This window comes from Vombatus ursinus, unplaced genomic scaffold (assembly GCF_900497805.2).
Source record: "Vombatus ursinus unplaced genomic scaffold, bare-nosed wombat genome assembly UNPS02014807.1, whole genome shotgun sequence".
In the NCBI taxonomy this organism is placed as follows: Eukaryota; Metazoa; Chordata; class Mammalia; order Diprotodontia; family Vombatidae; genus Vombatus; species Vombatus ursinus.
Window position 1 is genome coordinate 44,251,070 of NW_020954585.1, and position 16,437 is coordinate 44,267,506.

The 16,437-nt window shown below is 44.5% G+C and overlaps 1 protein-coding gene across 2 annotated transcripts in view; it reads right to left on the bottom strand.

The window, feature by feature from the left end:
- Positions 1–16,183, bottom strand: part of NATD1 (N-acetyltransferase domain containing 1) — a 60,818-nt gene extending 44,635 nt beyond the window's left edge. For both annotated transcript variants that reach the window (XM_027874843.1, XM_027874844.1), the window contains exon 1: positions 16,050–16,183. In XM_027874843.1, coding sequence (XP_027730644.1) covers positions 16,050–16,146 — 97 coding nt within the window. In that variant the 5' untranslated portion in view covers positions 16,147–16,183. The remainder of the gene's footprint in view (positions 1–16,049) is intronic.
- Positions 16,184–16,437: the final 254 nt, after the last annotated feature.

Genomic DNA, 16,437 nt, shown 5'->3' on the forward strand with positions numbered 1-16,437 from the left:
TCCTCTAGAGGGGAAATAATAGACCTCTAATTTAATTAAAAGAGGTTTTTTGGTTTGTTTTTTTTTTGCTTTTTTGGTGAGGGAATCGGGATTAAGTGAGTTGCCCAGAGTCACACAGCTAGTAAGTGTCAAGTGGCTGAGGCTGGATTTGAACTCAGGTCCTCCTGACTACAAGGCCAGAGCTCTATCACACCACCTAGCTGCCCAAAAGAGGATTTTCAAACATTTCCTTCGAAAAGACCAGAACTGATTAGAAACTTTAAAATACAAACACAAGAGTCCAGAGAAACCTAGGAAGGCAAATTTATTTTAACTGGGAGGAGCTGTATAATTGCTCATAATTGGGGTTTGTAAAAAAGAATTCAAACATTGAAGAGTAGGAAGGAATGGACATCAGATGAACCTTACTCTTATCTAAAATGGACAAAGGATGGTTGAATATACAGAGTTTGGTGTAGAAATATATCACACTCAACTGAGACATAAATAGGGGAAGATGGGTTAAGAGGTAGGATGATACCAGGCACAGAACAGTCACAACTAAAACAAAACTTCATGATTCTAAAGTGTGGATTACAAGAGTGCAAGTGGGGAGGAAAGAAAAGCAAATAAACAGAAAGGGGTACCTTAGATCAATTCTTAGACAATTAGGAAATGGCTGAACAAATCGTGGCATATGAATATAAGGAAATATTATTTTGTCAATAATTATTTCAGAGAATCCTGATTAGTATGAACTGATGCATAATAAAGTGAGCAGAGTCAGGTGAACAAGTTTCACAAGGATAGCAATTCTATAGAGTAAAACGATTTTGAAAGATTTGAACACTCTAATCAATGAATGCCATGACCATTCGTGCCTCCTGAGGCCCTATGATGAAGCATGTTACCTTTTCTCCTGATAGAGAGGTGATGGACTCAAGATACAGAAAGAGATATACATTTCTGGACATGGCGACTGTGTAGATTTGTTTGTGTCCGACTTTGATTATTTATTATGGTTTTTTGTTTTTTTCCTTTTCTTTCTCTTTTTTTTTAATTGAAGGAAAGGTAGCAATAGTGATGCCCACCCCCGCCAAAAAAGCCATTATAACATTTTTTAAAAATGACATTACAGAACAGAAAGATTAGAAAGAAGCATGCACAAGCTGGACAGTTTTGAAAGTAATGTATAGAATTTATCACATACTTAAAAAAAAGGCAAGCATTATTAAGTAGAACTTCACAGTTTGAAACAGAATCTTTTTGCATGCTGCTGCATGAATGAAAATTCTCTTTTTTGGTGTCAAAGTTGATAATTAAAAAAATTTTTTTCAAAAACAAATTTCCTATCTAAAATACATTTTCCTAACAGCACCAGGATACTTACTACCCAAAAATATACCTGCGACTGTCACTAAGGCATCTTTCCAAAAACAAACAACCCTCCCCACTTTTTTGATCCAAGAAATTCAACCTCCGGGTGCCTGCCAAGGGCATGCCGGGACCCTATTCACTCCACCTCAATCCACAGCAAGAGGGCTCAAACAACAACAAATATCTCTTCTCTATTCCTCTCTCTCTCAAAGCGCCTTTCACACACACCCGCGTGGTTCAAATCTCCCCACAGCCTTTGGTATAAAGGAAAGAGAACTGGACTGAGAATCAGGGGCCCCCAGTTCAAAATTTACTGTGGGTTACCGAGGCAAGTCAATGAATCCTCTAAGCCCGTTTCTTCATCCACAAAAGGAGAATGGATCCTAACACTTGTACTGTCTTCCTCAAGAGTGTTGCTGTGGGGGCAGCTAGGTGGTGCAGTGGATAGAGCACCGGCCCTGGATTCAGGAGGACCTGAGTTCAAATACAGCCTCAGACACACAGCACTTACTAGCTGCGTCCTTGGGCAAGTCACTTAACCCCATTGCCTAGCCAAAAAAAAAAAAGTTGTTGTGGGGGAAAAAAACCCTTCGTAAACCTTAAGAAGCAGAATCCCACCAAGTACTAATAGACAGGGGAGGTGTTCCCTGACCTGTGATTTCACCAGTGTGAGGAACTCCTCCTATGAAAACTTCATCAATGGAGAGCTGCCGGGGCATTGAGAGGTTATGTGACTTGTCCAGGGTCATAAAACCAAAATGTGTCAGAAGAAGGGACTGAATTGAGGTCTTCCATACTCCAACGCTGATCTTCTATCCAGTATGCCACACTGCCCTGCACAGTGCTATACAAATGTGAGTTATCGATAGATAGACTGTAATAATAACTGATAATAATAACTAATAATAATAAGCAGCAGTTGGGTACACAGTAGATAAAATGCCAAGTCTGAAGTCAGGATGATCTGAGTTCAAATCTGATCTCAGACACTAGCTGTGTGACCCTGGGCAAGTCACTTCACTGTTTGCCTCAGTTTCCTCATCTGTTAAATGAGCTGGAGAAGGAAATGGCAAACCACTCCAGTATCTTTGCCAAGAAAACCCAAATGAGGTCACAAAGTGTCATGACACAGCTGAAACAACTGAACAACAAAGTAGGGGTAATGAAAATACATCTGTCACAAGATCATTGTGAGGATTAAGTGAGATAACATAAGCAAAGAGCTTTGCAAACCTTTAAGTGATATATATACACATACACACATATATATGAGCTATTATGAGCTATTATTATATGGCTCACACACATGTAATTTTTTTTTTCAGGATGCACCATCTCACCCGGTGCTCACATTTCCCTGTGTTAGGCAGTACAAGTTCTTTCTTTTTCTCTTACAGATGAGAAAACTGAGGCTCAGAGTTCTGAGTTCACCACTCAGAGTTCACCCATAGTCAGAAAGCTGGTAGAGGTGAGACTTGAATCTAGGTCCCATAACCCCAAATCGAGGGTTCTTTCCGTCATACCACAGCACTCCCTGAATCCACAGGTCCACACACCCCAGTGTAGCATCTCTCTTCTGCGCAAGGGTAGTGAGGAAGGTCAGGGCTTTAACACACACCTAGGACATCTCCAGACTCTGGATGGTAAGCTGCGGCACCCAGGTTTAGGTACAAATGGGAGGCGGAGGTCAGGCTTTGAGGGAGCAGCCGAGGGGAGAAAGGGACCAGTACTTCCCAGGCAAAGAGCTGTTGGGCATTGGAATGGGTTATCAAGAACATGGAACTCTTCTACCAATAACCTAAAAGAAAATGCACTGCTACTTAGAGATTTTTTCTAATAATCACGATAGGTAGCATTTAGAGAAGATTTTAAGATATATAGGGTTTACAAAGCACTTTACATACAACATGTTAATTCTTTTGATCCTAATAACAACCTTGTGAGAATAGGAAGGAAACATTTATTAAGCACCTACTAAGTGCCAGGCATTGTGCCAAGGACTTTACAAATATCTCATTTGATCCTCACAACAATCTTATGAGATAGGAGCTTTCATTACTCCCATTTTAAAGTGGATGAAACTGAGTTTTTGGCGACTTGCCCAAGATACAATTTGTTGTTCAGTCATTTTTTTTCAGTTGTGTCTGAATCTTCATGACCCCGTTTCTTGGAAGGGATACTGGAGTGGTTTACCATTTCCTTCTCCAGCTCATTTTACAGATGAGGAAACCGAGGCAAACAGGGTTAAGTGACTTACCCTGGGTCACACAGCTAGTAAGTGTCTGAGACCAGATTTGAACTCAGGAAGATGAGTCTTCCAGATTTTGTTTGGAATCAAGTGACTTGCCCAGGGTCACACTGCTAGTAAATACGTGAAGGCTCATTTGAACTCAGCAGGGTGAGTCTCCCTGATTGATTCCAAGCCCAGCACTCTATCTATTGCAACATCTAGCTGCCTGTTTGTAAAGTACTTCAGATCAACTGTCTCACAACCCCAAAATCTCAGTACTTCAAGTCTTATCATCCTCATTTTTCAGATGAGGAAACTAATTTCAGGAGTGAAATGACTTGTCCATGGTCATACTGCCAGTAAGCATCACAGGCAGGTCTGGTCCCGCACATTTTTCTGATTCCAGGTCCAGCAGTCAATTACAGAGAAGCCTCCCTCTCTTTCAGCCCTTCTCTCCATCCCTTGGGAGGGAGCAGAGTGCTGGCTGAGTGTCAGTTACCAGCCAGCCACCTGTTAGGGGTTTAATGAGGTGCACACACTCTGTGCTGAGAGGCTATTTCAGGGCCCTCACCCGGCAGCCTGGCCCAGACCTCTGCAGCTTCTAGCTCCACATGGGGCAAAGCTGGCCACAAAATTCCTACACAGTCAAGTCATCAGGCAGAGTTTCCAGGGGCTCAGGCCGCGGCTGCTCCTTGCTCTTTGGGAACAAGATGCAATAGAACCTGGGCTTCCCCAATATCTTATGCTGCTATTTCTCTTTTTGTCTTTGCCATGTTCCCCACCCCCCCATTAGACTGTAAACTACAGGAGGGCAAGGACCACACCTTAAAGCAGGGGCATGCTGGTAAACGTTTAACAATCAGCTCTCCTGAAGTAAAAAAAAAATTTGTACAAACGACAAACTTGTCATTTGAATCTACACTGCTAACATTTTCTCCATCATTTCCTAAGTCTAGATAACTAAATAAGCAATACATCAAGCTCTGATACATTCTGATTTCCGAGGTGTTAATGCTCATGCTAAAAATTTAACAACCAGCTCTCTTGAGGTGGCTCCAACACACCCCTGGCCTTAGAGCTCTAAATAAAATCAGCTCAGATTTCTATAGAAGCTACAGTTTTCTGACACAGATATTCACAATGAACCTTTTTTTTTGTCAGCCACAACACTCACAATGGCCATCTACTAAGGTGAAGTGGGGTTGTGATCTGTATTGGTGGAGGGACTACCTACACACAGTCCTTGAAATACTGAAACATGACAATTTACAAAATGCTTTCATCAACCCTGTTGAGGTAAGTAGTAAAAGCAGTACTATATCCATTTTGCAAATAAGCAAACTGAGGCCTCGAGAAATAAAGGGACTTCCCCAAGGTCACAATGGCAGTAAAAGGACAAAGCTGGGACTAGAATCCAGATTCCTGATCCTAAATTCATCACTCTTTCTCCGAGACCATGCTATACTTTTGCATTCCCCTCTCCCCTATCACCTTGTAACACATTCACATGGGTGTAGACCTGGAAGTGTCCCTCAGACACCGGCTAATAAAACTTCTTTTTACAGATTCCTATAGCGCCTCCTTACTTCACTGGGCTGTAAAGAGTACACTCAGGCAAACCTTATAGCTCCCTAGAGCTGGGCCATCTCCAGTCCTCCTGATCTATGTCTCACCACTGGACCCAGATGGCTGAGGAGGACATAGTGAGGCTGGTGACTTTGCACAGCCCTGCCTCACTTAAATCCAATTCACTTACATGTCATGGCATCACGGTCCTCTTTGAGAATGAAGGACAAAGCCACTTAGCTCCCCAGAAATGTACTCTGTGGGTGTGGAATGACTTTGCCCACAAAGACCCCCTAGGCTGTCTGCACTCTGGAGGATTCTAATCTCTATTTACCCTACATATTAATATTCTTCTCTCCAAGGAAAAGGGCTCAGGGAGGTAGGAAGCAAGCCTCTATTAACCCCACTATGTGGGAGGCACTGTGCTAAGCACTTTACAACTGTATTATCATTTGATCTTCACAACAATCCTGGGAGGTAGGCGCTATTATTATCCCCATTTTACATGTGAAGAAACTGAGGCAGGCAGAGGCTAAATGACTTGCCCAGGGTCACACAGCTAGGAAGTATCTAAGGCTGCATTTGAATTCAGGTCTTTCTGATTCTAGGCCCAGGACAGACTAGCTGCTTCAGGAAAGTTGGTCCTTTCCCAACTGAGAAGAAATCTTGGATGACCCCTTGGCTACTATAAATAGAGAACAGAACAAAAACAAGCTGGAGCTTAAACAGTGGTTAAACAGAACCATCAAATGGGATCGGACCAAACCTAGCACCGTGCTAGAACAATTCTAGACTCAAACATCAGTCAGAAAGCATTCTACGTCCCTCTCCACTCCCTTCAGGCTGCCTCCTCCACAACGGCAAGATCTTTCCCTGGACCTCTCAAACCCAGCTTGATCAGCCATCCCACTCACTCCTCCTTCCACCCAGCGGCCAGAGTCACACAGCTGGCTTGGTCTGGGAGGGGGATCACTTTAAACATCAATCTGAAGTTACCAGGACAGGTGGGTGGGTGTGCAGAAAGGCAAAACAAACAAACTAAATAAATAAATAAATACATAAGAAACAACAACCAGCATAAGTGTAATTTCTATGGCCTGACTGGTGATCACTGGATTCCCTATTAGAACACTCCCAGGGATGGGGAGCTCACTACCTCTTCTGAGAAAAACTGGTCAGGAAGTGCACACATTTCTCAGGATGTGGCTATCCGGGGCTGTACATCCAGGAGGCACACTTTGCAAAGCAGCTACGGCAAAGAGAGATGAGGCCAAACAGGGCAGGGGTAAGGCCTAGATCTATCACTGATTAGACTCCCTCTGTTTCTGAATGCCCCTGTTCTGTGTGAGGCAGGAGAGCAACAGAGGCAGCTGTGCCCTTCTGATAGAGCTATCACACCCTCCCATCTCTGTGGGCATGGCCCACAAGTTTTGGTGTGTCCTCAACAGAATCGGTGGCACCACAGCACGGCTTCACTCTCTCTCCAGCTGACACCGTGGTGTGTGGGCAGCCAGTCATAGCTCCTCAGACTGGGTAGCAGTCGTTGGAACAAATGGTTATCTCAGCTTGGCCACAACAAAGCCCAGATATGGCATTCCTACAGCCATGAGTTCTGGTTCTGAACTAGCCCTTAATGAGCTCATCTGCAAAATGGCCAGAATAATTCCCACCCTACCTATCTCTCAGGGTTGTTATTGATGCTCAGATGCATGTAAAAGGACTGAAAACTTACTTAAAAGTAATGTTATTATTACTATTGTCATCATAGTATTATTACTATGATAGGTTTGCTAAGGTTTTAGGTATTATTATTATTATTTTATTATAATTATTATTATTTAGGTATTATTATTATTAGGTATTAGGTATATTAAGGTTTGCTAAGCCCCTTACAAATGTTATATCAGTTAATTCTCACAACAACCCTGGGAGGTAGGTGCTGGTATTATTATTATTTTTGGTAGGTGCTATTATTAACCTTGTTTTGCAAAGAGAAAACTACGGCTGTAAAACAGGTTAATTGACTTGCCCGGGGTCACACAGCTGGTAAGTGTGTGAGGCACGATTTGAACTCAGGTCTTCTCCATTCTCTACCAGAACACTTGGCTGCCTCAATACATCACCTCATTTGATCCTCACTTAACTCTATGACTTAAGTATTCCAGCTGTTTATCACCCACATTTTTAGATGTGGGCCACTGATCTCATTGAGGTAAGGAACCACTTCTACCAATTTGGGTCAAGAGATGACCTTGGAGAACTGCCTGGGGGCCCTGAGAGGATAAGGGCCCAGCTCAGAGGCACCCTGACCCTAGCTCTACCTGGCTTTGAGGTCAGCTCTCTGACAGATGAGGAAACAGAGGTTAAGGAAGTCCTCCTGGGTACACAGCCAGTAGATGTCTAGGTAGAGATTGGAGCCCACGTGCTCCTGACTCCTGATCACTGTCTGCTCCCCCCAAACTGCCTCCTCCACAAAGGCAGGGTCTGTCCCTAGACTTCTCAAACCTAAGCTTGATCAACCTTCCCCACTCACTCCTCCTTCCACCCAGCCTGCCAAAGTCACACAGCTGGCTTGGTCTGGCAGGGTGATCACTTGAAAAGTCACCTTAAAGTTACTGGGGCAGGTGGGTATGCAGAAAGGCAAAACAAACAAACAAATTTAAAAAAAAAACAATAACAGGTTCTGGCAATGAAGGGAACCAGAGGTTCTGGAGAAGTGCCCACACAAGCTGCCAGCTGTGGGGTGGGGCTGGGAGGGGATGGAAAAGGTAGAAACTCTGTGCATAAATGATTCTCTCCCTCCCTGGATTGATACTCCTGGGCAACTGAATGTTACTATGGAGAGCAAATAAACATATTTAGAAGACACACCAGCAGATGCAATGCAAACATCCTAAGAAGGGGATTTTTAGCTCCAGGCATAGGAGAGAGCCAGGAAACAGAAGAGAGGGTTCACTTGTCCTGTATGGCTACCTGTGTCCAGAAAGCCTAGCCATGGAGGCTATTTACAGCCTGGCCATCAGTTCCACACCTGAAGAATCATCTTCATGCAAGTCTGAGCTCTGCTGCTAAGTAGCCATACCAAGTCAACTCTCTCTTTTAGATTTCTGTTTGCTGTTGGTCATTTTCAGCTGTATCCAACTCTTTATTTTTATTTATTTTTCTTTTTTTTTTTTTAGGCAATTGGGGTTAAGTGACTTGCCCAGGGTCACACAGCTAGTAAGTGTCAAGTGTTTGGTCTGAGACCGCATTTGAACTCAGGTCCTCCTGACTTCAGGGCTGGTGCTCTATCCACTGTGCCACCTAGTTGCCTGTATCCAACCCTTTGTGACCCCATTTGGGATCTTCTTGGCAAAGATACTGGAGTGGTTTGCCATTTCACTCTCCAACTCATTTTACAGATTGAGGAAACTGAGGCAAACAGGGTTAAGTGACTTGCCCCGGGTCACACAGCTACTGATTTCTATTTCCTTACCAGCAAATGGAAAAGAATTGGACCAGGTGCTAACAATACCTTCACTAGTCTTCAGCTTCCTTCTATTCATCTTGTTTCCAGACTGTACCTACAAGTGTCTGAGGCAGGGACTGTCTTAGGGCTTTCTTTACATCTCCAGAGCTTAGCAAAGTACCCGGGACATAGCAGGTGCTTACTAAAAGTTTACTGATTGACAATAGATCATGTTTCTGTAGCCCTTTAGGTTTACAAAACAATCTCCCTGCAACAATGCCTTGTTACAGGTAATGCAGGTATTAGAGTTTCCATTTAAAAAGTGAAGAAACAGAATTTAAGGGACTTGCTCATGGTCATATATCTAGTAGCCGTGATCGCCCGAACTCAAACCGAGACCAAGGCTTTCTCCATTATCCCAACTTATTGTAGCTCTAACATTCCAGAATTCTGTTTCTATACCATCTGGGCCAATCAGTTGGGCAGGAGAATGTGAGCGCCTTGCTTTGCTTTTGGCTGGGTCTATCCCTAGCACCTCACACAGTACTGTGCACGTAGTAGGTGCTTAATAAATTTTTGTTGCATTGACCTTGCTTGGCTGTTCCAAAGATCATGAGTTGCTAACAACCTGTCTGCTCCAGTAGGGTATCTCCCAGCTTGATTCTGGGTTTAACAACTTCAAAAGGACCCTCCTTCCATCCCTGAAGTTCTGTTAGGAACTCAGAGTCTGCAACAGCCCAAAAGGCTGGATTCTCATCTGGGACAAGCAAATATTTTTGTCTTCCCAGGCTGCCCCCAAAACAGGGTATCAACCAAAAACAGGCTCTTGCTTGAGCTCAAAATGTTTACTCACTTAGCACCTAACCATTTATTGCCTTGTGACAGGGGTTGCAATGAGGTGTGGTGGGGAGCATCCTGGTCTAAAGGGTAGGAGACCTGGGTTCTATTCATCCACAGCCATTTCTTTTTTTTTTTTTCCTCCCTCTTCCAAAGTGTTTAATAGGATCAAGCCACACTTGCCACCCCAGATCAATTTCCAAACACAAGCATTTCTTAAGCACCTTCTATGCGCCCAGCATGCACTCCCAGCTGGTATTACAAAAACAACAATTCAACTGTCCCTGCCCTCAAGGAGCTTATATTCTAGGCCTGTAGCTCTGCCACTGGGTGAGGGAGGATAACAATTTATATGGTACCCACTATGTACCAGGGATTACTAAGCATTTTTTACAAATATCTCACTTGACAGTCACAATAACCCTGGGAGCTATGTGTTATTATTATCAGTATCCCCATTTCACAGTGGAAGAAACTGAAGCAAACAGTGGTTAAGCGACTTTTCCAGACAGTCACACAGCTAGTAAACGGCTGGGGCTGGATTTGAACTCAGGTTTTCCTGACTCCAGGCCCAGCGCTCTATCTAGCTGCTTCTAACTTAGCATGTGTGTGACCTTAGAAAAGTCTCTTACCCTTTCTGGATCTCAATTACTTAGGCTGTAACATGAGGGTGGTGGGCTACAAGATCTCAGGTTCCTTCAGGGGCTGACACTATGATTCTTTGGCCTTTGCCAAAGAGCAGGCAGATTACATGAAGGCATCAATCACTCCCTGGCTCCCGACGTCAAGTCTAAATCATTTCTAGTTGGCATCATTACTATTTGTCCCAATCTTTGTCCTGGCTCAGCTTCCAGTCAATATTCTAAGAACATCCAAATTCAATTCAACTCAGCAAACACATTTTACAAACACTGACAGCCATACCCTCTACCCACAAGATCTTTACCAGTCATAAGTGCCAGCAGAGAACACAGGGTAGCCTAAAAGTCTTGGTTCAGTCTTGAGCTTTTAGGATTAAGACCCTCTGTAAATCAACCCCCAAGTCACTTGTTCTGTGCTCACTGGCACCATTTTCAGTATTAAGCATTGTGCCGAGGCTAAAAACGGAACATGACTCAAAGCTTGTCCTCTAGCTTCTTACAAATCTAAAGCAGAGATGTTAAACTCAAACAGAAGGGGGATGGGGGGCAGGGCACTAATCCGTACATAAGGACCACATATTGACTTAGAAAAACACATATATTAACATCACCTAGGTTCTACTGGGAGTGTGGTCAGCTGCATGGGCTCTCACCTCTGATCTAAGGCAAGCCAGCCTGACTGCCTAAATCATCACTGGCCCCTAAATCATATGGGAATGTCCCCTTTGCCCCCTTGCTCATATTATTTCCCCTACCTAGAAGGTCCTCCCCATCTCTTCTGGGCTTATTCAGCCCACTCTTCAAGGCTCAGCCCAAGTTCCACTTCTTCCAGGAAGCCTTCCTTGACTTTCTTTTTTTTTTTTTTGGTGAGGCAACCAGGGTTAAGTGACTTGCCCAGGGTCACACTGCTAGTAAGTGTCAAGTGTCTGAGGCTGGAACCTTCCTTGACTATTACATTCCTCACTGACCTATAATAAGATCAGAGCTTTAAAGACAAAAGGGACCTTCAAGACCATTTAGTCCAACCCATTCAGTAGGAAACAGAACCAGGATTTGAACCCAGGTCCTCTTACTTCAAATCCACTATTCTTTGCACTGTGTCACCATCTCCATCCTTTCCTTTGATCTTCTAGGGGAGGGAGTGCCCCATGGACACTTATGACAAGCTCTCATCTACTTGTGATGCTAGGTTATCTTTTTTGCTTTTTTTGGTGAAGCAACTGGGGTTAAGTGACTTGCCTAAGGTCACAGAGCTAGTACATGTCAAGTGTCTGGTCTGATAGGTTATCTTTTTAGATGTACACGTAACAGACTTATCTCCCCAATTACATTACAAGCTCTTTGGTGGTACCAACTATGTCCTATACTTCTCTCCTATCCCCTCACGTGGTGCTCTGTGCATAGCAGGCACAAAATACAACTTCGGCAATGAAATATACACATATCCTTCTACCAGTCAGCTGGGGAGACCCAGAGAGCGTTCCTGACCACTTCCTTGCCCAGCACAAATCTTGACTCACCCTAGTAAGTAACCATAAAGTACAGCTGGTCACATCAGAGGAAGAAGCACTCTGAGCCATGCCCCACATACATCATAAAATGTCAGAGCTGGGAGGGCCTTGATTCTCAATTAATGAGTGAAGAAACCAAGGCCCAGATGTGAGAATATTCAGATTTGGAGGAAAAAAAGAACCAAAGAAACCAGGAACCAGGCTGCAGAGAAGGGATCCAAGAATTATTAATGCTTTTCCCAGGAGGGCCTCTGGCAAGATAATGCCATTCTGTGAGTTAGGTCTCCCTGGTGATTATAGTCACAGCTAATATATATCAGTGTTAGCTTGAAGATTCACAAAGCACTTTCATATCCATTATCTTGTTAGAAATTGTGGAGTTAATGCTTTTATTATCATTTTCATTTTACAGTTGAGGAAACTGAGGCTGAAAGAGGTTAAATAATTTACCTAAGATTACACTCATTGATTGATAGATATCTAGTGTCTAAGGCAGGAATCCTGACCCCAAGCCCAACTATCTATCCATTATGCCTAGATGCCTTTCCAGGATAAAGTAATGATGAGAATTTCTACATCATGATCAATGTGAGTCGTAGGGAGAGGGAGAGTCAGGCTTCCTAGAAAGCCACTCACTCTTAACTACAGAAATTTCTCCCAATTTCGCCCGCTGGACAAAGGCCTCTAATCTAAGGACCAATTTCACTCATACTTGTAGAGTTAATGAATGTTGAATGACAGCAAAAAAAACCAGCCTATTAGCTCTTGGGTTTGGTTTTTTTAATTACCTAGTGAAAAATCGAGAACCCTGGGTTGGGAGACTGGCTTCTATTCTTGGCTCTGACAAGAATTCACTGTTACCTTGGGGAAGTCACCTCCCTACCCTAGGCCTGTTTCCTTCATTACTACCTTGTTAAATTATTAAGGGTATTCCAAAAGACTTAGTGCAGTTTTAACCTTTAGTAGTTTAAAACTGTGCTAAGATTTTTGGGGGCACGTGCACGGGCATGCATGTGTATGCATGTGTGTCTGTCTTAAACACCTGTCTATAACAGAACTTTACAGTTTCACATACAACCGCCTTCCTTGTTTGTCTTTGTATATGGAAATATTTGTTGATGATTAAGTTTGCAATAAAAAAAAAAAGAAAATTTCAGATAAAATAAAGGGGTCAGGCTGGTTGACTTCTAAGGTCCCTGCCAACTCTAACATTCTATAACTCCACAGTCTGATTGGCTCCCATTCCCACAGGGAGCCAGAAGCCACGGCAGCATGGGACACCCCCATGTGGGGCAGACTTTCTTGGTTCGTCCCCAAAAGAGGAAACAAGGACATTGGCAGGAGTGCTGGCTCATGGTGATTGAAATTATTTAGGTAGACAACTGACCCCCCTCCCCTGCCCTGAGTATTTCGGGATAATGCTGCTTTAGGGTCTACAAAGTGCTTAGCTCACAACAAGCTATTCATTCATTCAACAAACCAGATTGTAAGGCCAGTAGAAGCCTTGTATTTTTGACAGGCATTTCAGCTGCAGACAATCCCTTCTACCATTTTCTTTCCCCTTGGCAGCTGGGATAATCAAGGCCCAGGAAGGTGGAGGGTCTTACCCAGTGCTAGCTGGGGCCCGAAAGGTCCTAGAGGACGGAGGCTGGCCCTTGGATAGGTTTCGGACAGTGACTGGCACATGGTGGTAAGCCAATCAATCTGAAATCACTACCTTAGGGCAGTAATAGAGTCAGATGTGGGCCAAAGAGAATTTGGTGTCTTTCTGTTCTGGACTCAAGCCAGGCTAGCTCTTTCTGTTTGATTTCTTGCCTTTTATTCAGTCTTTAATCAGTCTTTCAACAACCCCTCATCTGGCCCCCTGGATTTGTCCTGCTTTCTCTTCACCCAGGGCTGACTTAGGGAGTACACTTTATAATTAGTGGTCTAGAGTGGGGGAAGGGAAAGAAAGGGAGGAGAAAGTTTAGAAATATCCCTGTGAACTAGTCTGGCTCTCTGATTGAAGCTGTCTCCAGGGGATGACTCCAGGGCTGAATCAATTTAAAAACAAAACAAAACTTTTTTTTTCCTCTCTTTCCTTTCTTTTTTTTGCATCCCTGCCTACAATTTCTGTGGGTCTAAAAATGGACTACTGTTTCTACCCAAAAAGTTCTGCACCAGATGCAGCAAGCAGACTGCCATCTCTGTATATGTTTAGAACAAACAATTAGGGTGCTCACCGAGAAACCGTGGTTCTTCCAACTGCAAAAAACAAACAAATAAAACAAAACACAAAAAACCCCACCAGAATCACAGGGTTGTCTCTGATCTCCAGGGAGCTAGTTGGCTGTGTTTCTCCCTCACCTTGGCTCTTTTCTGTCAATGCCCCCGTAATTAGGCTTAGAAAAGCCTGATTTGGGTTGTTTTTTTTTTTTTTTAAGAAAAACAAAAACAGGACCACTTCAACCCAGGACCACCTCTTGTACAGTAAGGGGCAGCTATGGTATAAAGGACAGTGGACTGGAGTTCAGAAGTGTTGGGTTCAAATTTCCCTTCTGCCACTCACTATACCTAAGTGACTTTGGAAAAAATCATTTTTTGGGGGCAGCTAGGTGGCACAGTGGATAGAGCACCAGCCCTAAAATCAGGAGGACCTGAGTTCAAATTCAGGCTCAGACCAAACACTTGACACTTATTAGCTGTGTGACCCTGGGCAAGTCACTTAACCCTAATTGCCTAAAAATTTAAAAAAAAAAGAAAAAATAATTTTTTCTGGGCCCTCATAAAGGGGGGGGGGGGGGGGGGGTGGGGGGGGGGAGACAGGGCAGGATTTGGGCTAAGTCAGGGGCAGGGAGCCTCCCGTGCCCTTCCAGGTCCTCAAGTTCAGCCCTGTGACCAAATCCAAACTTCACAGAACAAATCTCCTTAATAAAAGTTTGGATTCAGTCAAAGGGCACAACTTGAGGACCCAGAGGGCCACTTCGGGCCTGAGGCCGAAGGCTCCCCACCCCTAGGCTAGATCATCTCTGAGGACCCTTCTGGTTCAAAATTCTATGATCCTTTCTCTCTCCAACATGTGTGTAGCATGTAGTGAAGGAATTCTAAGATAAGAGTAAGGCTGTAAGTTTGTAGGGAAGAGAGCCCCAAATCTCAGACTTCAAAGAGAAAAAGAGAGAGGGTGGATCTATAAGTGGTGAGAATTTTATAGAACAAGGGAAACGTTAACAGTAGCTTTAAGTTTAGAAAAAGTCATCAGAGTCTTAATTCAATTCAACAAGCATTTATTGAAGACCTATTCGTGAGCAAGGAAGGCCCAGCCTCTGCTGGACACCCATTCTCTACACCGTCTCTCCCCCTCTGCTTTCCTGCCCCTTATAAAGTCACACTTGGTAGCTGGAGTTTCTATTCCAAGTCTTTTCCTGGGCTCCCCTCAGGCCCTTCCATTCAGCACTCAGCACTCTCAGAGTTAAACATAAGCACAAGGTTTCCCACCCGGAGTTCAAAAGCTCCTCAGCTTGATATGTACCCATGAAATGCTCCTATTGACCTGAACCTAAAGAGACAATGCACTAGCTATAATCTTTCCTGCCTGGGTGTAAATTGCAGAAAGAAAACTTTTCACACTCAGTGACTTTCCATCAGTAGCCCCAGGGCTGGAAGAGGAAAGGAATGCAATTCAGACCCTACAACCTGTCAGGATTCAGGCTGAAACACATGGGAAGTAGGGGGTAGGGATTTGGGAAGGAGGGGAGAGGGAGTGCAAGCCTTTCAAAGGAGTTCTCCAAGAAGTCTGGGACCCTGTTTCATAATTTTAAAAAATCGTCTGAAGGCAATGGGATCTCTCTTCATACCCTAAAACTCGAAATTGAAAATAAACCCACGACCCTCAAAACAAGTACAGCCTCAACCACTTTAGCTTGTTTACAAACACAAGTTGTGTGGGCAGGTGCTCTCCCACTCACTTTCCGCACACAGAGGCACCAACCAAGCTTCTGGTTGGCACAGGAGGGCAGAGAGGTAGAAACAAAGCACGGATCTCTGAGACAGGGGGATGGTAATAGGAGATCAGCTGGGAGCGCTCATTACTTATCCTTCCAGCAGGGATGAGACTCCAATACATTTCACAGATTCTCCCTACCATTCCCCTCCCTCCCTCCCACCCTTTTGGGGTTTCCAGTTGCTCTGTTGACACTGTAATTCCACTGCATAACCAACCTCACCGCTGCTTCAAAATAAAATAAAATAATAATAAAAAGAAAAAGAGAAAGAGGAGAGAGAACTCGGTTCTAAAGGAAAAAAAAAATCAATCCCGGTTTAGCTAGAGGGCACTCTTTGCATTAGCTCGCTAGCTTCTTGCTTTCCGTGCAAACAAAAGATAGAAAAGGAGGGGAGGGGGTGGTGATGATGACTGGGGGGGGGAGGAAAGGGGATGGGGGGGTAGATGAGAGAAAAGTGAGACTTGGCTGGCGCTACATTACCATTCAGCTTGACCGTGAACTGCCTCCGCTTGCGATCGTGCTCCACCTGGATGGGGCAGTTTTGCTCCAAGATGTTCAGCTGGGCAGAGTGTGCCATGATGGGGGTCGGGTTTGGGGGGGTGGGTTCTGGTTCCTCGAGGGTCGTCGGTCCGAGTGGGAGGGGAAGAAGCCCCTGCGGCTGGGGGCGGCGCTGGCAGCGTGCTGCCCCCGTCTCCGGCGCCTCCGGTGAAGCGGGAGCAGGGACACGCGAGGGTCGCTCTGGGAGCCGCAGGCTGAAGGAGCGAGGTTTGAAACTGACACACAGCAGCGAGCAGCGGGGCAGCGGCGGCGACGACGACGACGGCGGCGGCTGCAGCAGCAGCAGCAGCAGCAGCAGCAGCAGAGGCAG